This window comes from Pelophylax lessonae, assembly GCF_965119305.1.
Source record: "Pelophylax lessonae genome assembly, chromosome: 1".
In the NCBI taxonomy this organism is placed as follows: domain Eukaryota; kingdom Metazoa; phylum Chordata; class Amphibia; order Anura; family Ranidae; genus Pelophylax; species Pelophylax lessonae.
In genome coordinates, this window is record NC_138768.1 from 595,924,085 (window position 1) to 595,945,871 (window position 21,787).

The following is a 21,787-nucleotide window of genomic DNA, read 5'->3' on the forward strand; positions in this document are numbered from 1 at the left end:
GCAGTGGGACTCACACATCTGCCTGTAAAATCTCACCTGCCTAAAGACGCTACCCTCACCAGTAGCCTCCTCGGCACCCCAGGAACCCATCATCCGCTCGGCATCGGCGTCCATGGACAGGTTCCTGGAGAAAAGCAGCCTGCGCATCCAGCCAGGCACACAACTGCCTGAGGCCGCGGCTTTGGCCCTTACGTCCGGAACAGCCGAATCTCCATCCATGGAGGTTAGTCTGCACCCAGCTCCCACAATGCCTCCCACAGGAGACCCCTCCACTGACCGCATTGCACAGATGGTAGTTGCTCTACTCTCTCCCACAATAACAGCATCTGTGGAGAAAGTGGTGTCTGCAGGAATGCTGGAATTTAAAAGGAAACTTAGTGAACATTCTCACCGGCTCAATGAGGTGGAATATCGCCTGTCCAGTATAGAGGACGAGGTTTATCAGTCCCATATTACTGAGCAATCCCAGAAAAAAAACAACAAATTTCTCCTGCAAAAATTAGAGGACTTAGAAAACAGGGTGATGAGAAGCAATTTAAGATTTATTGGGGTCCCTGAATCGATATCTCCATCCGCAATCAATGACCTTTGTGCAAAAAAATATCCTGGAAGCTCTGGGTCTGCAAGGCATGTATGTTGTGGAAAGAGCACATCGCATGGGTCTTTACTCTGCTGATCGCACGACTCCATGCCCGATCATTGCTAAATATTTAAATTATGCTGATAAAATCGGCTATCCTGCAAAGATTCAGGCAATCCAAAACCTTCCAGATCGATGGTATAAGAATTTTAATCTTCGCGGACTACTCAGTGGAAGTGGCCAAGAAGAGAAAAGCTTTCCAAACGGTCTGCTCTAAGCTGCACCAGGAACAAATAAAATTTACCTTGGCCTATCCGGTGACACTTCGACTACGAGCACCAAACGGCAACCAGCTCTCCTTCCAGGATCCCGCAGAAGCAGAGTCGTTCCTCCATTCCCTCCAGGCAGGTCAGGGCCACTCCTCAGGGACCAAAACCTCCCCAATTCCTCGTCCGCTTGTTCAAAGGAGCCCAAGCAAGGAACAGAGCGGCGCATGCTCAGTTTTGTGTGTTATGCTAGAGATTTTTTTTTCCTTGGGAGAGTGTATGTGATCAGCACTGGGCCAAACAGCATTGCCCAGACAGAGGGTCAGCGATCCTACAACCTCAGAGGACAGTCAGAGGAGAATGAAAACTCCTCCTACAGTCATTAACCAGACACTGGTAGAAGTCACAGGACTGTCATATACTGCTGATGAGAAAAGGTATTTAGCAGTTTATATGTACTAAAACTATTGCATTTCCGTGTTGTGTACTGTGGGAGACCAGATATAGTGAATGCATGCTCCTGGGTTTAGTAACACTTTAAGAGCATTGTTATTAGCCTAGGCTGTTCACTCCTATGTGGACTAACTCACAAACGAGAACTGGGAAGGGCTGATAAAGCTACTTGAGATTTCTATGCAGCAAATTGTACAAGAACTGTTTCTATCGGGATCAAAATATATTTTTGTGCATTTACTTTTTTTTTTTAACAGATAATAAAACACTTGTGACATTGTAGATATCAGACTGATGGAGAACCAAGTTCATAGTTAGAGTTTAAAAACACTTTAAACATAAACCAATTAATAGTTTGTTTCTGATCCATGCTGTAATTGTCAGTCCCCATACACATCAAACTTGTTTTCACATTCTGTGTTCTAAAGAGTTCAGAAGTCATTTAAGGTAGACCTAGCCATGATCATGTTTCAGCTGGAATATTTTTCCTATTATTTAATTGGTTGCAAATAACAAGCAGCTTGGCTTTATTGGCACAAGATGACTAATGCAATTAATGGGCGTGTGATAAGCTATTAAGCTCGTATGAGTGAGGAGCGACTCTCTATACAGAGATGCGTCTAAAGAATTCCCAGGTTCAGCAACTGCTATTAAAACAGTAATCATGGTCATGGTGCCAATGGATCATGGTGCCAATGGATTAATATTACGAAAACTCTGCATCCTGCAAGTTCTAACAATTTTCCTTATATGTTTTTCAATGTAGCCCTAAGATAACACATGTTTAAAAAGGAAGCCATCTCTGCAAAACTATGGGAAATGTCATTGTTGAACTGTTTTTAAAAGGTTTTAAGACGGTCATCCATCCTTCAATGCTTGATTAGTAACTAAACCTGGAAGAAGAAAATGCATAACAAGTATTGGAGACCTGATACACACGTTTTCCAGGTCAGTAAGAAAAACTAAACAGTGAAACAAGGAGTTGGAAAACAGTCCCAGAACCTGCACCTCCAATAACAATAAGCGCAATTGCAATTCTTTTTTGTCTAGATGGGTTATTTTAAAATAAATCTGTAATAAAAGTAGTAAGGAGGCTGTCTTGATTAGCTTCTTTTGAATTTGCTAGCTGCCTGGCTTCAATATAGGTATTATGAGTCACTGACCCAGAACAATCTCTCAGCATCCCATCTGCCTATAATAAGGCTTACCTGTAGGTAAAATGAATATCTCCTAAACCTGCATGGTTTAGGAGATATTCACCCTGCTTGCAGTTGCTGACACAAGCGGTGCATGCACTCTGAAGGTCCGGGTCCTTTGCTGAAAAAAATTAACTCCTGCTCACATGCGCGGGAGTGACGTCATCGCGGCTCCGGCCACTCACAGCGCCGGAGCTGCCGAACTTGGAAGAGACCCAGAGGGAACATGACAGCTCCCTTCGTGGTGTCCGGGCGACCGTGTCGGTGCTTCATTCTAAGGTAAGTATTTAATAATGTGCTAGTATGTGATGCATACTAGCACATTATGCCATTGTCTTACAGGGTTTTTTTTTTTTTTTTTTTTTTTGTATGGGGATACTACCGCTTTAATCCCATAGAAAATATGTGGAGGGAGCTGATGAGTTACCAAATGTCAGCCTCGAAACCTTAAAGTGGAACTCCATCCAAAAGGGAAGTTTTGCTTTAAGGACTTGTCTTGAGGAGCAGGTACTCGATTTTGACAGGTACCTGCTTCCCACTTCTGTTCTGAGCACTCGGCAACTAAAGTTTCCCTTCCTCCCAGTCTGGTGATATGATTTATGTAGTTCAAAATAAGGGGCCATCCTATAACTAAAGGATAGTTTCTCAGGGAATATTGGGTTCAGTACCCTATCCATCCTTAAGATGTGCCAATGTCTGAAGAATATGCTCTCAATCTCTTTGTACTGACAATTAAAATCTGAGATGAAACCCCATTGTTTCGCATCTTCTCAATCAATATGAGCCCTATTCTCCAAACATTGGTCTGTTGGGATGGCCAACATATTCTGAAACTCGCAGTCATTTGTAAACCGGAGTACGTATACATTTTTTTCTTTATAACCTCAGACTGTTCAATTAAGTCACTGTCAAAGGTACAAATGATGTGCACAAGTTGGCCTTGTGGAATATTGCGCAACCAGGTGGGATGGTGGTCACTCCTTATTGATAAATAGCTATTTTGGTCCAATTTTTTAAATTTTTAAATAAACTTTTGTAGCCAGAAGGTCATCTTCTCTATAAATAGTCAAATCTAAGAAATAATGGTGCTGGCGCTATATTGGTAATCAAATTTAATATTATTATTGTTGTTAATAAGAGAATCCATAAACTGGATGAAGTACATGTTCAGACCCCTCCCAGATAAATAGCAGATCATCAATGACCATCCTGTAAAAGCGTAATTCAGGTCTAGGTCTATAAAAAACAAATCTATCCTCCCACTCCACCATAAAAATATTGGCAAAACTGGGAGAGAACTTTGCGCCCATAGCTATACCATTTTGTTGGCTATAAAACACATTTTGGTACCAAAAATAATTGTGTGACAAACAAAAGTCTAATAATTTTTGTAAAAATATCTTTTGAACATGGGGTAATTCATCCCACGATATGTCCACTGTTACTACGTATGTATACTTGCCATTACACAATTTAATATCTTTCAATGCTACTAATAAATCCTTAGTGTCTTTTAAATAGACTCTGGTCATCAAGACACTAAGCTGTAAAAACTTATCAAGGTATTTCCCTAGTCTTGCTGATACTGACCCAATTCCATTAACAATGGGACGGGCCAGGGGACAAGTCACATTTTTATGTACTTTTGGCAGAGTGTATATTATGGGAATTCTACATATACTTGGGACCAAATATTTTTTCTCTTTTTTGTTTAATAACCATAATCTACTAGATGTTTCAATTGGTCTTTATAGGCCAATATCTTTATTAAATTTTGTGAATGTACATTCATCAGAGAGCATTTCTATAATCTGTTGGTGATAGAATTCTTCATCAAGAATAAACACACCACCTCCTTTATCTGCAGGCCTCACAATTTATTTTTGTGTTTCAAGAGATTCAATACCTTCTCTGATATGCCTTTGATTTACACCTCTTTTTGGTGTAATCAATTCCAAATTCCGCAGTACCAAGTTTTTGAACACTTCCACGTAGTGGTTACTTTGCACTGGGGGATTAAAAGGTAGACTTATTTCACAGTCCACTAGCAATTCCAAAATTAGCTATAGTGTTCCTACTAATTTAATTTAAAGGGTTAGAAATAAAGTACTTTTTAAAGTTAATTTTCCTAATAAACTTATGTGTATCAATATATGTATTGAACTTATTGATAGCTTTCTTAGGGGCACATTTTAAACCCTGGTCAAGTATATGTAAATCTTTTGGGGTCAGAGTAACTTTACATAAATTGGAGATTTATTGGTCCCTTCTGCGTTTTTTTTTAATTGGAGCCTTCTGCCTGCTCTGCAACCTCTCCTTGTCTTTCCATTCCTCCTCTTCTCCCTCTTTCTCCTTAATACACATGATTGTAGGGTCAGTGTCTTCCTCTCCCTCTCCCCCTGGCTGGAGCTCCTGGCCCCTCCCTCCTGTTGAGTGCCCCCACAGCAAGCAGCTTGCTATGGGGGCTCCTAAGTCGAGCTGCAGGTCCCTGTATCCATTCAGATACCCCCTCTCACCCCCTTTCTCTCTTGATTGGCTAACTGAGTTTAATTGACAGCAGTGGGAGCCAATGTTGCTGCTGCTGTGTTTCAGCCAATTGGGAGAGAGAGTTCCAGATCGCAGAGGCGTTCGTGGACATCGTTGTATTGAGATGGGGCTCAGGTAAGTATTAGGGGGGCTGAGGGGGGCTGATGCACACAGAAGGCTTTTTATCTTAACCACTTGCCGACCAGCCACTATAGTTATACTGCGGCAGGTCAGCTCTGTTACGCGAAATGAGGTACCTGTACGTCGTTTCATGTAGCAGTTAGTGGGGGCACGTGCACGCACTGATTTGCTAGGGCACCCGCGATTGCTCCCCATGGAGACAGAACGGCGGTCTTCCGAAGTAAACATGGCAGACCACTGCTCTGTCAGGGATGAACACAGGAATCCTGTGTTCCTCCTATTTAGGAACACAGGTCTCCGTTTTCATCCAGTAAGTAAATCCCCCACACAGTTAGAAAGCATCCCCTAGGCACACATGGTGTTAACCCCTTTTCTGCCAGTGTCATTAGTACAGTAACAGTGCATATTTTTAGCACTGATTACTGTAGTAATGTCACTGGTCCCTCCAAAAGGGTCAAAAGTGTCAGTTATGTGTCTGAACTGTCCGCCACAATGTCGCAGTCCGTCTAAAAATCGCTGATCGCCACCATTACTGGTAAAAAAAAATAAAAAATAAATAAAAATGACATAAACCTTTCCCCTAGTTTGTAGACATGATAACTTTTACGCAAACCATTCAATATACACTTATTGGGATTTTGTTTACCAAAAGTATGTGGTAGAATAAAAATTGGCCTAAAAATTATGAAAAATTAGATTTTTTTTTTTTTTTTATTGGGAATATTTTTTAGTAGAAAGTAAAAAATATAAAAATATTGTTTTTTTTTCGGAATTGTCGCTTTTTTTTTTTGTTTATAGCACAAAAAGTAAAAACCGCAGAGTTGATCAAATACCACCAAAAGAATACTCTATTTTTGGAAAAAAAAAAGGACATCAATTTTATTTGGGTACAGCAACGCATGACCGCTCAGTTGTCAGGTAAATTAACACAGTGCCGTATATAGAAAATGGCCTGTTTATTAAGGGGGTAAAACCTTCTGGTCCTTAAGTTGTTAATGCATAGAATGCATTATGATAAAAAACCTTCTGACTTTACAACCCCTTTAAATACATGTCAAATGTATTTACATTGTAAAAAAAAAAAAAAAGAGACAATGGGGTGAAATAACAAAGAGTGGCACAGACTTAATGTCTGCATCTCTTGTCTAAACAGAGAAAACAGAGAAGATCCTCTTCCTAATTTACAACGGAGGCGCAAGCGTCAAACTGTCCTCAATCTGCTTTATTAAAAAAAATAAAAAAAGAAGGATTCCTGTGCTCGTTTCGTCAACAGATGGAAAAGCAGCGCACTATTCATTCAAATACAGGACCATGATCAACTAAACTAAAATAGATGTGCTATTCCTTTAACCACTTCAGCCCCAGAAGGTTTTACCCCCTTAATGACCAGGCCTTTTGCGATAAGGCACTGCATTGCATTAACTGACAATTGCGTGGTCGTGCGACGCTGTACTCAAATAAAATTGATGTTCTTTTTTCCCCACAAACAGAGCTTTCTTTTGGTGGTATTTGATCACCTGTGCAATTTTTAATTTTTTGTGCTATAAACAAAAAAAGAGCGGCAATTCTGAAAAAAAAAAAAAAAACAACAACAATATTTTTAACATTCTGCTATATAACATTCCCTCCACCCAAAAAAAATTAAAAATCAAATTTTTTCATCATTTTTCGGCCAATTTGTATTCTGCTACATATTTTTGGTAAAAAAAAAAAAATCCCAATAGGCGTATTTTGATTGGTTTGAGCAAAAGTTATCGTCTCTACAAACTAGGGGAAAGATTTATGTCATTTTTATTTATTTATTATTTTTTTACTAGTAATGGCGGCGATCAGTGATTTTTATCGGGACTGCAACATTGCGGTGGACAGATCGGACCCTTAACTGACAATTTTGACACTTTTGGAGGGTCCAGGGATATTACTACAGTAATCAGTGCTAAAATATGCATTGTTACTGTAATAATGACACTGGCAGGGAAGTGGTTAACTCAGGGGCGATCAAAGGGTTAAGAGTATGCCTAGGGGGTGATTTCTAACTGTGAGGGGGATGGGCTTGTGGAATCAACACAAAGATCTGTGATCCAAAATAGGAGGCGCTCGGTGCTGATACCAGAGAGAACCACGGTCTGATGTGTTTACAACAGCAGACCGCTGTTCTCTCTCCACAGGGAGTGATTGTGGGTGCTCGGCAGCAATCGCGGCCGCCAGTCCCGTGAGTCAGCTTCCCTGCTGGCTAATGGGGGCACAACACACCTCCGGCAACGTTCATGCGCCCCCAGGAGCGCTCCCGTGAACCGCCGTACCTGTGCAGCCGAGCCAGCTTGCCACAGTATGTCTGCGGCGGGCTGTCGGCAAGTAGTTAAAGATAAATTCCAATTCTAGGGCACCATGGGTCAAATTTGAATCAGATTTGATTCTCTGATATTATCTCCCAGGTCCCCTTTGGGCACATGGGGCTTGTTCCACTAACTAATCTTAGGCCCCGCCTCTGGCAGCCTTTCTGGGTGACCCAACATTTCCCCCAGATTTTACTAATCCTCACATTTTTACCTGGTGGATTGCCTCAGAGGTTCTTTCTGTACAAAAATTGGTAGAAGACTCCACGTTCTCCTCCCAATCCCTGCAGGCCAAATATTACATTCCAAATAATGAAATTTTCCGTTATCTGCAGATAAAGAATTTCTACTTATCTTGTTTTAAGGTTAAAACTGTATCAAACCCAACTCAATATAAACAAATCTGTATGGAGAATCCCAGAGGGAAGGGCCTTATCTCTGCAATATATTCTTCTCTCAACAACCAGAATTCAACTGATAAGCTTTTATATACTTTATATACAGTACATATACAATCAATTATATACGCTGCTTGTAAGTATTATGAGAATACAACGATTTGATGCAAGTTGAAAAGGAGGGTCGCACAGCACTGGTATCATCCACAAGAAACTTTATTGGAGATTTCAGATAGAACACCATGGAAGAACCATGTTCTCTCTAAACAGTCTTCAGTAAAGTTTGTTGTAGATGATACCAGCAGTGTGCGACCCTCCTTTTCAGATTTGCATCATCTGCTAAAGAAGTGGGCTCCGTGCCAGTCTGCATCGGCCCTTCACAGCTAAAAGTGATTAAAAAGTCTTGTGTTTTTTTAAAAAAAAAGTAGCAAACATGTTATACTTACCTCCTCAGTGCAGTGATTTTGCACAGGGCTGCCCGAATCTTCCTCTTCTTGGGTTCCTCTTTGTGGATCTTGGCCCCTCCCTCCTGTCAAGTGCCCCCACAGCAAGCAGCTTGCTATGGGGGCCCCCGAGTGGAGTTGCAGCTCTGTGAGTCCATTTAGCCCCCTCTGTCGCCTGATTGGCTAACTGACTCTGATTGATAGCAGCGGGAGCCAATGACACCGCTCCTGAATCTCTGCCAATCAGGAGGAAGGGTCCCGGACTGACAAGAGACTTGTGGGCATCGATAGATAGAGGTGAGGCTCAGGTAAGTATTAGGGGGGCTGCTGCACACAGAAGGTTTTTTATCTTAATGCATTAAGTTAAAAAAAACCTTTTGACTTTACAACTCCCTTGAGTCTGTAAAAGTAATAATCGAATGCAAAGGCAAGAGTAGATACATTTATATAGTCTTACAGATACAACCGGCCCTTTAGACATCCCTGCTTTAGAGGTTGTCGGATTTCTGGTTCATTTCTCCATTTATTCTGGGAATGTTCCCATGTTGTCCCAATTTGGATAAAACTGTCCGCCTTTGCCTCCACCATCAAGGGTGTTCAGTTTTCCCTTACCTCAACTCACTGTCTATATTTTTCTCCCATTGTAGAGGCTACCCATACGATCATAAAACCATCGGTTTCACATACACAAAATGGCCGCAATGTGACGTCAGCACGTAGACTCTGCCCCTATACCCATTACATCAAGACGTAGACCCCTACTGAAGCGGTCTACTCCTTGATGTAACGCGTATAGGGGGCATTTTAGTGATATCGCCCACTTGGTGTTTTTTTACATAATTTTAATATTTGTGTTATTGTGTTCACACGTTGATTCCGCTGGTTGATTCTTTGGTTATCTTTTATGTGCTATTGATCTCTTGTAACATTGTGATCCTATACATCTACTAAGGAGTATGAGCACCAGGGGGCACTTGGAAGTGGACACGTGTGTAGTGCATTTTTGGGTACGTCACCATTATCAAAAGGAACACAAGTGGGTTGTTTTTACAACTCCCAGGAGTACTATCACTCCCATCAGAGAACACTTAGCCTGGCCTAAATGGCTTTTTGCAGCCTGCTTGGAATCCACTTGTCATAGCGACTACAGTTGGTTATTCTGAGTGGTTAACTACTTCATCTGGGATTCAGCCCCATGAAGGGCCCTTGACAAAAGTGGACTACATCCATATGGCTGTGGGGTGTTTGGCTCTTATGCCCCATCTTACTACGCTCCTCCCCTCCTGGCATTTGTATGGGCACCTAATCCACCCTTTACATGACTACAGGAGTGCTTTGCCTAAAAGGGGACCTAAAAACCAATGATATAATTCCCTATTACCACATAGTTTTGGGACAGAGTCACCTAGCGGCAGTCTAGCTAACTGCAGCCACATACAAGAAGCAGAATTAAGCCTAACTGGACCAGCTAAAACTAAAGCCCGACAGATTGGAATGCTCTCCTTAAAAGGTCAAGAGAAACTGAAAAAAATTATTATTAGCTTATAAAACCACCTACTGGCTGAACATAGCATCACAAAATATTAATATCCTACACTCCATATTAGCTTAACTGAAAAAAAAAAATCTACTTGAGCCACAGCAATTGGACAACCATGAGAGAGCATAGGGGAAAAAAAATTATAAATTTATATTCTAAAAAAAAAAATATATTATATTATATTATATATATATATATATAAATATATATATACACACACATATACACACACAACCCCGATTCCAAAAAAGTTGGGACACTGTACAAATTGTGAATAAAAACAGAATGCAATGATGTGGAAGTTTCACATTTTTATATATTATTCAGAATACAACATAGCTAACACATCAAATGTTTAAACTGAGAAAATGCATCATTTTAAAGGGAAAAATAAATTGATTTTAAATTTTATGGCATCAACACATCTCAAAAAAGTTGGGACAAGGCCATGTTTACAAATGTGTGGCTTCCCCTCTTCTTTTTATAATAGTTTTATACAGGCTTCTAGTTGCTCAACTGTCTTAGGTCTTCTTTGTCGCATCTTCCTCTTTATGAAGCGCCAAATGTTTTCTATGGGTGAAAGATCTGGACTGCAGGCTGGCCATTTCAGTACCCAGATCCTTCTTCTACGCAGCCATGATGTTGTAATTGATGTAGTCTATGGTCTGGCATTGTCATGCTGGAAAATGCAAGGTCTTCCCTGCAAGAGACAACATCTGGATGGGAGCATATGTTGTTCTAGAACTTGGATATACCTTTCAGCATTGATGTTGCCTTCCCGAAAGTTCGGCCTGGATTTAAGAACCCCATTGAAATCAATGGGACCCGAACTTCGGTAATCAAAAAACACCATTTTGAAGCCCTAAAAAGTGCCTAGGGTTCTGGGTCATGCCCCAGGGACTATTAATCACACAAAAAAAAGTTCTTAAAAATTGTCATTTTTGATAGAGAGCCAATTATTGAAATAATTATTGAAAAAAAAAGAGATTTATTTGGATTTAGTGTCTGGGGGGTCTAAAAAGTGTACCTGTGAAGATTTAGCTCTGTAGCATGTCCAAAACCAGAAAAATAAAAAAGTTTGTTTGCATTAGAATTGCAGTAGAACAGGATAGTGGCTTCGCTATTTTCACACCCGGCTTTTTGTTGCAGGCGTTTATAGGGCTTTTTTGTGGACGTGTTTGGAGGCAGGCATAACATCTGAACTTCTGTGTAGGGGTATATATACACACACACACACACGTATGTATATATGTATATATATATATATATATATATATATATATATATATATATATATATATATATATGTGTGTGTGTGAAAGTAGCAGAACACTATGCCAGCGCTAATGAAATAACTAACAGGCATAGGACTTCGCTCCTATCACACCTATATGTGTGTATGTGTATAAATACATATAAGTGTGTGTGTATATATACCCCTATACAGAAGTTCAGATGTTATGCCTGCCTCCAAAGACGCCCAAAAAATGCCCAAAAAAAACCCGCCTGCAACAACACACCTGGGCGTTTTTGTAGCAGGAGTTTTTTTGGGCATCTTTGGAGGCAGGCATAACATCAGAACTTCTGTGTAGGGGTATATATATACACACACACACACACACATGTATGTATATATACACATATATAGGTGTGAAAGTAGCAGAACACCATGCCTGCGCTAATGAAATAATTAACAGGCATAGGACTACGCTCCTATCACACCTATATGTGTGTATGTGTATATATACCCCTACACAGAAGTTCTGATGTCATGCCTGCCTCCAAACCCGTCCACAAAAAAGCCCAATAAAACGCCTGCAACAAAAAGCCGGGTGTCACAGGGGCGAAGCCACTATCCTGGTCTATTGCAATTCTAATAGAAACAATCTTTTTTCTATGGCGGTCACCCTGACATAGAAGGGTTTGGTCACCCTGCGATAGCAGTCAGAGTCAGTTTACCCTACACTACACTACGGTCACCCTGACACTTAACACTTTCCCTACAGAAACTAGATTTTTGAATCTAACTATAGTGGAAAATAGTACCCTAACTACACTAGATATCCCTTTCCTCACACTAATAATTGCTAAATGACACTTTGAAGCAGGAGTAACAGAACTGCTTCCACTCTCTTCCACATCCCTGTATTACAATGCTAGAGATTTGGCGGGGCTAGGTTATATACTGGGGGGCGTATTCACTACTGATTGGCCTCTGGACCCCCTAGTCCCTCCAATCACATTCCTAGCAAACTCCTGCCCTCTTAATTGGCTTTTACTGATGGTTCAGGTCCAATCACTGGCTTTTAAAGCCCAGTTCCTGTCCCATTGCATTTTGGTCGGTTCTGGTTGCCGAATTCCGAACTTTTTCAGCAAAGAGTTTGAAATTCGGCCGAATTTCGAACAGTGAATGTTCGGGTCGAACCGATGGTCGACCCGAACCGTTCCGCAGGCTTCTGAACTGAGCGCTGAGAACAACTTGGGTTGTCCTTGCTCTCTTTAGTCCGGATGACATGGCATCCCAGTTTTCCAAAAAGAACTTCAAATTTTGATTAGTCGGACCACAGAACAGTTTTTCACTTTTCCAGAGTCCAAGGGCCCGAAGATCACGGGTATCCAATATGGTTTTTCGGCCTTGACCCTTACGCACAGAGATTTTTCCAGATTCTCTGAATCTTTGGATGATATTATGCACTGTAGATGATGATAACTTTCAAACTCTTTGCAATTTTTCTCTGAGAAACCCCTTTCTGATATTGCTCCATTATCTTTGACCGCAGCATTGGGGGAATTGGTGATCCTCTGCCCATCTTGACTTCTGGGAGACACTGCCACTCTGAGAGGTTCTTTTTATACCCAATTATGTTGCCAATTGACCGAATAAGTTGCAAATTGGTCCTCCAGCTGTTCCTTATATGTACATTTAACTTTTACGGCCTCTTATTGCTACCTGTCCCAACTTTTTTGGAATGTGTAGCTCTCATAAAATCCAAAATGAGCCAATATTTGGCATGACATTTCAAAATGTCTCACTTTCAACATTTGATATGTTATCTATATTATATTGTGAATAAAATAGAAGTATGAGATTTGTAAATTAGTCCATTCCTTTTTTACTCACAATTTGTACAGTGTCCCAACTTTTTTGGAATTGGGTTTGTACATAGACAGACAGAAAGAAATATACACACACACACACACACACACACACACACACACACACGCACACACGCACGCACATTACACAAAATACAGTGCAGTAGACACACTATACAGGTTTTCCAGCTAATTTGTGATATAAGTAAAGCCCTAACCTTCTGAACTGTGTACTTACTCATTATCATATTCTTCAACAGATTAATTTTTTTTATCTCTGACACTAGTCTAGCAACGTACCTTTCCCCTTTATGCAAAAGTTCAAATCCTTTATTTATTTCAGTAAGAGGCAATCTGTGAGTTATCAGAGCATCCAGTTTGAACTTTTCTGATATCAAATCTAGCACAAGTTGAGGAACACAGTTCTTGCTCTTAAAACCTAAGGAAGAAAAAAATGTAATAATGATGATTTTCTCACATCATATACTCAGAAACAATCAAATAATATTTGTGCAGTATTGTTTGGGTTGCTTATATGCCCCGTCCAGTTACAGAATGGTGTACAAATAACACTTACAGGGAAAAAGGCATGTTTACATACATTTCTAGATAGTCCTGGAACTGCACCAGGGTAGTAATAAGTAAGGGCACTGTTCGTTAGATAGCTATCATTGGAAATGGGGTTAATCTCCCCACAAGCAGCAATAAATCTCTGACAAAAGTTCCAACCCATCCACATTCTATCTTAAAATAAAAAAAAGTTTTAACCCAATATATCTTTTAAGTGAGAAATCTCTTAAGTTTTATATATATATATATATATATATATATATATATATATATATATATATATCTATATATATATATATATCTATATATATATATATATATATATATATATATACATACATACACACATATACACACAGTATCTCACAAAAGTGAGTATACCCCTCCCATTTTTTGTAAATATTTTATTATATCTTTTCATGTTACAACACTGAAGAAATGACACTTTGCTACAATGTAAAGTAGTGAGTGTATAGCTTGTATAAAATTGTAAATTTTCTGTTCCCTCAAAATAACACTCGGCCATTAAATGTCTAAACCGCTGGCAACATAAGTGAGTACACCCCTAAGTCAAAATGTCCACATTTTGCCCAAAGTGTCAATATTTTATGTGGCCACCATTATTTTCCAGCACTGCCTTAAGCCTCTTGGGCATGGAGTTCACCAGAGCTTCACAGGTTGCCACTAGAGTCCTCTTCCACTCCTCTATGACAGTGGTTCTCAACTCCGGTCCTCGGGACCCACCAACAGGCCAGGTTTGCAAGATAACTAAATTACATCACAGGTGATCTCATTTGCTGCTCAGTGATTGCAGTATTCTAGTCTGCATCCCCCAAGGTAATACTTAAAATCTGGCCTGTTAGTGGGTCCCGAGGACCGGAATTGAGAACCACTGCTCTATGACATCACGGAGCTGGTGGATGTTAGAGACCTTGTGCTCCTCCACCTTCCATTTGAGGATGCCCCACAGATGCTCAATAGGGTTTAGGTCTGGAGACATGCTTGGCCAGTCCATCACCTTTACACTCCGTTTCTTTAGCAAGGCAGTGGTTGTCTTAGAGGTGTGTTTGGGGTTGTTATCGTGTTGGAATACAGCCTTGCGGCCCAGTCTCCGAAGGGAGGGGGATCATGCTCTGCTTCAGTATGTCACAGTACATGTTGGCATTCATGGTTCCCTCAATGAACTGTAGCTCCCTTGTCCCAGTAGCACTCATGCAGCCCCAGACCATGACACTCCCACCACCATGCTTGACTGTAGGAAAGACACACTTGTCTTTGCACTCCTCACCTGGTTGCCACCACACACACTTGACACCATCTGAACCAAATAAGTTTATCTTGGTCTCATCAGACCACAGGACATGGTTCCAGTAATCCATAGCCTTAGTCTGCTTGTATTCAACAAACTGTTTGCGTGCTTTCTTGTATCATCTTTAGAAGAGGGTTCCTTCTGGGATTACAGTCGTGCAGACCAATTTGATGCAGTGTGCAGCATATGATCTAAGCACTGGCAGGCTGACCATTCAACCTCTGCAGCAATGTTGGAAGCACATCTATTTCCAAAAGACAACCTCTGGATATGACGCTGAGCACGTGAACTCAACTTCTTTGGTCAACCATGTTGAGGCCTGTTCTGAGTGGAACCTGTTCTGTTAAAGCAGAGTTCCACCCTCGGAAAGTTTTTTTTAATAAAAATACCCCCGGGACAGTCAGGGCTAGTGCATTCCACAATGGATAGCCTCTGAACTGTCCCAGGTCGCACTTACCTTTAAGAAGAAATACTTACCTTGAAAATGTCTTGTCCAGTGCTGCCATCTCAGGTGTGGGCAGCTGAAGCCAGCGTGTCCTCTTCGGCATCCTCTTCTGTGTCCTCTTCGTCCCAGAATGCCCTGCACCGGCCCCGCTCGTCATGTCTGGTGCAGGCACGTCATTCCTGCACAGCTTCTGGGCATGACCAGAAGCTGTTTAGCAGTGAATGACGTGCCTGCACCGGAACTGACGAGCGGGGCCGGTGCAGGTGCATTGATTCCTGGTAGCGATGACGCTCAGCTCCCAGGAATCAATGCAAGCAGGAAGTGACAGCGCGGGCCACGGCCAAAGAGAGACGAACAGGAAGAAAGGTGAGTATATTTTCTTCTAAAACAAGGTAAGTAAAGAAAAAATTTTTTTTCAAGTATCCAATTGTTTTACAGGTGACAGAGAGGAAGAAGATGGCGAAAAGTTGCATTTCAGGGTGGAACTCCACTTTAAACCACTGTATGGTCTTGGCCACCATGTTGAAGCTCAGATTCAGGGTCTTGGCAATCTTCTTATAGCCTAGGCCATCTTTATGTAGAGCAACAATTCTTTTTTTCAGATCCTCAGAGTTCTTTGCCATGAGGTGCCATGTTGAACATCCAGTGACCAGTATGAGAGAGAGATAGAGGGATAACACCAAATTTAACACACCTGCTCCCCATTCACACCTGAGACCTTGTAACACTAACCTGTCACATGACACCAGGGAAGGGAAAATGGGTAATTGAGCCCAATTTGGACATTTTTGCTTAGGGTGTACCCATTTTTGTTGCCAGCGGTTTAGACATGAATGGCTGTGTGTTGAGTTATTTTGAGGGGACAGCATATTTACACTGTTATACAAGCTGTACACTCACTACTTTACATTGTAGCAAAGTGTAATTTCTTCAGTGTTGTCACCTGAAAAGATATAATAAAATATTTACAAAAAGGTTATACACATTATTATATGTATATTAAGCATAATTCTCCAGCTGCCTAATGATTAACAGTAACTTTCAATTACAGACAAGAAAAAAGCATTTTAGATCACATGAAAGAAATATTATTTGTATTAGCTTTCCATTACCTCCGAATATAGCTCCTTTCAAAGTCCGTCCAGTTAAAAGTATCATGGGGTTAAATGTAATTTCTTCAGCTGATACTCCAATAATAACGGTGGTTCCAGAGCCAGCATAAGAGGACAAAATTGCAGAAACCTAAAACGATATAGAAAAATATACTAAAGCTATGTACTGAATATTTTTTAAGATCATTAGTTTACATTTAGCTATAATACACTTTAAAGCTGAATTCCATGGAAATTTTAAAACTAGGCTTCCTGAGGGGCTCTCATCTGCAACGCAAAGGTTTAGAGCTCATTTTTGCCTAGGGTAGCGTTAAAGTGATTTTAAAGGCAGAAGGTTTTTTTTATCTTAATGCATTCTATGCATTATAATGAAAAACCTTTAATGTGCAGGAGGTTCCCTAATACTTACCTTAGCCTCATCTCGATCCAGCAATGTCCACGAGTGCCTCGGCCTGATTGGCTGAGACACAGCAGCAGCGCCAATTGCTCCCGCTGCTGTCAAAGTCAGTTAGCCAATCAGGAGAGAGCAGAGCAGAACTGTGGCTTAGCTGGAATGCCCCCATAGCAAGCTGCTTGCCGTGGAGGTAGGAGCCAAGAGAGTAGGTGGGGGACCCGAGAGGAGGAGGATCTAGGCTGCTCTGTGCAAAACCATTACACAGAGGACGCAAGTATAATTTGCTAGTTATTTTAAAGAAAAAAAAAAAAAACAGCAGGACTTTAGTATCACTTTAATTTCAGTTTTTAGTTATCTTTCACCTCATCCCCTTGGCAGCTGATGTTTAACTTTTCCCTCTAATGCTTTGAGTTGTGGGTTGGCCCTCAGCATGCTCACTCACAATGTGGAACTGCCGGTCTAACATTGTATGGGATGATGTCAGAAAATGTTTTACCCTTGCAGTAAGTCCTTCTTCCCACTGCAAGGGTTTACTGCTTGTTTTTTTTTTTTTCCCTCGGGATCATGAATAAGGCAATATGCTTACTTTATTCCTCTCTCATAGACTTGCTTCTTTTTTTTTTTTATTCCGATGGGCCACTGAAGCCCCTCTTTTGGGGGAGTGAAGAATAAGGTAAGAATATTACCTTATTTATAATCTCCTAGTAAACATGAGCAGTTAACCAATGAAGTGGGGAGGGAACCCATTGCAAGGTTAGAAGCCGAGTTCCATCTTTTTTTTTTCCAAACTCTAGCTTCCCTATGTACCGATATACCAATAATGTACCTCTTAAGAATTTCGTTTTAGAACCCATGTCAAGCTTTTTTGCTGCCCGTGTCCCCTGTTGGAAACATTCAAACTCTCTATTTAGAAAGTTATGGGAAACCCAACATTTCACTGAAATACAACGCCTTGAAAAAGTATTCATAAACCCTTTAAATTTTCCACATTTTGTCATATTACAAACAAAAACGTAAATGTATTTTAATGGGATTTTATGTGATAGACCAACACAAAGTGGCACATAATTGTGAAGTGGAAGGAAAATGATAAATGGTGTTCAATTCTTTTTACAAATAAAAACGTGAAAAGTGTGGCATGCATTTGTATTCAGCCCCCTTTTCTCTGATACCCCTAACTAAACTCTAGTGGAACCAATTGCCTTCAGAAGTCACCTGATTATTAAATAGAGACCACCTGTGTGTAATTTATTCTCAGTATAAATAAAACTGTTCTGTGAAGCCCTCAGAGGTTTTTTTAGAGATTCTTAGTGAACAAACAGCTACAAAAAGGCCAAGGAAAACGCCAGACAGGTCAGGGATAAAGTTGTGGAGAAGTTTAAAGCAGGGTTAGGTTATAAAAAAATTATCCTCATCTTTGAACATCTAATGGAGCACTGTTCAATCCATCATCCAAAAATGGAAAGAGTATGGCACAACTGCAAACCTACCAAGACATGGCTGTCCACCTAAACTGACAGGCTGGGCAAGCAGAGCATTAATCAGAGAAGCAGCCAAGAGGCCCATGGTAACTCTGGAGGAGCTGCAGAGATCCACAGCTCAGGTGAGAGAATCTGTCCACAGGACAACTATTAATCGTGCACTCCACAATTCTGGCACTTATGGAAGAGTGGCAAGAAGAAAGTCTTTGTTGAAAGAAAGCCAAAAGAAGTCCAGTTTGCAAGAAGCCATGTGGGGGACACAGCAAACATGTGCAAGAAGGGGCTCTGATCAGATGAGACAAAAAATGTACTTTTTGTCCTAAAAGCAAAATGCTGCACATCACTTTGAACACACCACCCCCACCATGAAAAATGGTGGTGGCTGCATCATGTTGTGGGGATGCTTTTTATTCAGCAGGGACAGGGAAGCTGGTCAGAGTGGATGGGAAGATGGATGGAGCCAAAATCAGGGCAATCTTAGAAGAAAACCTGTTAGAGGCTGCAAAAGACTTGAGACAGAGGTTCAACTTCCAGCAGGACAATGACCCTAAGCATGCAGGCAGAGATACAATGGAATGATTTAGATCAAAGCATATTTTGTGTTAGAATGGCAAAGTCCAGACCTAAAGCCAATTGCAAATCTCTGGCAAGACTTAAAAATTCCGGTTTACAGACGCTGTCTTACGAATCCGACAGAGCTTGAGCTATTTTGCAAAGAAGAATGGGCAAAAATGTCAATCTCTAGATGTACAAAGCTGGTGGAGACATACCCAAAAAGACTTGCAGCTGAAATTGCAGCGAAAGGTGGTTCTACAAAGTATTGACTCAGGGGGGCTGAATACAAATACACACCATACTTTTCAGATATTTGTAAAAAAAATTTGAAAACCATTTATCATTTTCCTTCCACTTCACAATTATGTGCCACTTTGTGTTGGTCTATCACAGGGATCTCCATACTATGGCCCTCCAGCTGGTGCAGAACTACAGGTCCCATAAAGCATTGTAAAACTCTGACAATCACAGTCATGACTAGGCTTGATAGGAATTGTAGTTCCAGAACAGCTGTTTGGAGACCCCTGGTCTATCACATAAAATCCCAATAAAATAAATGTACGTTTTTGGTTGTAACATGACAAAATGTGAAAAATGTCAAGGGGTAGAAATACTTTTTCTTTTTTTTTCAAATTATTTTTATTACATTTTTCAAAACAGTATAAAACAAGTAGCGTGCAAGCTACCACATTCGTACCAACAACAGGGGTACGTACATCAATGCAGACAAGGTAAAGAAGTTATAGAAACACTAACAGACGTAACAACTGTTACAGTAATAGAACCAAGTGCAAGTCAGTAGCATTAAAAGGACATACTTAGAAATTGTCGAGGTGAACTAGGCAGAGACCACTCAAAATAGCAACCATAGTCGGTAGCAACCAGATAATGCATAAACAGCAATTAGGATTCCGCGCCCTTCTGAACACCGTATCAATATTGAACATTTGACATAATCGTCATAATAAAACCACGAAGGTCATACCACTGGGCCACTCGGAGAGATCTCCATTATACCAGATAGATCCTAGCTCCCCCCGCCTGGGCACCCCTATCGGGATCCATACTGTGCCCAGGCGCGGAGAGCGTGGCTGGGTAGCCGCTCCCATCCCCACAGAGTATGATAAGGAACATGTCAAGGTAGGTATTCATAACAGATCTGAGCTTAATGTCAAATGCTCCATCCAGTCACACCATGGTTTCCACTGGGCTTCTACAGTGGCCCTAGCTCGGTTCTTGAGGGAAAGTGATCTTTCAAATGTGAAATGGGTATTGATAAGATCAATGACTTCTTTAATATTCGGTGGATCGGCTTGTTTCCAAGCGCGTGTCACAGTGAGCCTGGCTGCTAACAGTATGTGGGTCGCAACATGTCTACAGAGGGTAGGAATCTGCTCAATTTCAAGATTAAGTAAGGCTAGACCGGGTTTGATTGCGGTTGGACAGTGTAAGACTTCCGCCAATAACTTGAAAACCTGGGCCCAATATCGGGTAAGTTTTGGACAGCGCCACAGGACATGGAAAAGTGTACCATCTTGTCCACACATACGCCAGCATTTACCGTCATTCTGGGGGTCAAACTTGCAAATTCTGGAAGGCGTGAGGTACCATCTGAGGGAAAATTTTATGTGTAACTCCCATAGTTTGACACAACTAGTGGCTGCATAGATGGAACGAATAGCCCTGCTCCATTGTGTGGCAGAAAATTCTTGACCAATATCCCTTTCCCATTGAGTATGGGGAACGGACTTGGTGAAGAATGTCTTAAATTGGAGAAGATTATAAAAGACCGTAATGCCTTTCTGACCAGAGTATCCTGAGTCTACCAAGAACCGCCAAGCCTGGGTAGGAATAGTCGCGGGCCCTAACTGGACAGAATTGAGGAAATGTGACACCCGAAGATATGCGAATACTGCGGATCTAGGAAGGTCGAATTTCGCTTGGAGTGTGCTAAATGGAATCAGGTTGGGGCCGTCGTAGAGTATCCCGAGATGGGTAATGCCTTTAATTTGCCAAACGGAAAGGTCAACGTGAGGTATAAGCGAGTGTAATGCTGACAATGGGATATGGAGTGGGGAATTTGTAGAGGTCGAGGTCTCTTGTGCCACAAGGATTCTCCACGCCCTAGCTGCAGCAGTCATGAACGGAGGAAGAAAGGAAGGCAACTTGGAGCCTAGGGTAGTCGCCAACAACCAGTCAGACCATTTCTGCCTGGTGCAATATGTAGCCTCCATTGCGCTCCACAGTGTATTAGGCGTGTCCCTAAACCAATCACGTAGTGGAGACAAAACTGATGCCAGGTAATAGTCAGAGATGTCCACGTATCCCGCTTCACCCGCCAGACGATGTTTAATCAGTTTAGCGTGAGCACATCTGGGTTTTTTGTTTTGCCATATATATTTGGACAGTAGGGACTGAAGGGACCTAAGATAAGTCTTTGGTAAGGGGATCGGAAGGGTACGAAAGAGGTACAGTAATTGGGAAAAATACATCATTTTAAACGCTGCCAAACGCCCCAACCAGGAGAATGTAGAAATACTTTTTCAAGGCACTGTAGGTGAAGGGAAATCTAATGGAGAGATCTGCATTGATGACCACTGTTTTATGGGGGATTTCTTCTCATTTTGGAGAGACCTCTTTCCAATTTCTGTTGTATTTTCAGGACAAAAAAAATGAAGGAAAATCTCCATAGTGGGATGAAAAAAGAAAAAAAGACTAACACTTTCACGATTGGCTTTATAAACAAGGCTGGGTAGTTGATACAATCCTGCATTGAGGCCAACACATACTATAGCTGGGAAGGTCTGAGTCTTTTTCCAATGTACAAAAATGTTGGCCTCATATCTGTATAAATTGTGTGACCAGATTTCCAGGTTGCTTCGGAACTTGATTGTTCCTGTCAGTATGTAGTAAGATTAACATCTAGGAGCCAATACAAATAAACAC

The 21,787-nt window shown here is 41.1% G+C and overlaps 1 protein-coding gene across 1 annotated transcript in view; it reads right to left on the bottom strand.

Annotated features, from left to right (window-relative positions):
• The window catches only part of LOC309555824 (alcohol dehydrogenase 1-like), an 88,604-nt gene that overhangs the window by 8,116 nt on the left and 58,701 nt on the right, over positions 1–21,787 (bottom strand). The window contains exons 7-8 of the mRNA XM_082257990.1: positions 16,412–16,541; positions 13,276–13,414 (exon numbers count right to left, since the gene is read on the bottom strand). Coding sequence (XP_082114116.1) covers positions 13,276–13,414; positions 16,412–16,541 — 269 coding nt within the window. The remainder of the gene's footprint in view (positions 1–13,275; positions 13,415–16,411; positions 16,542–21,787) is intronic.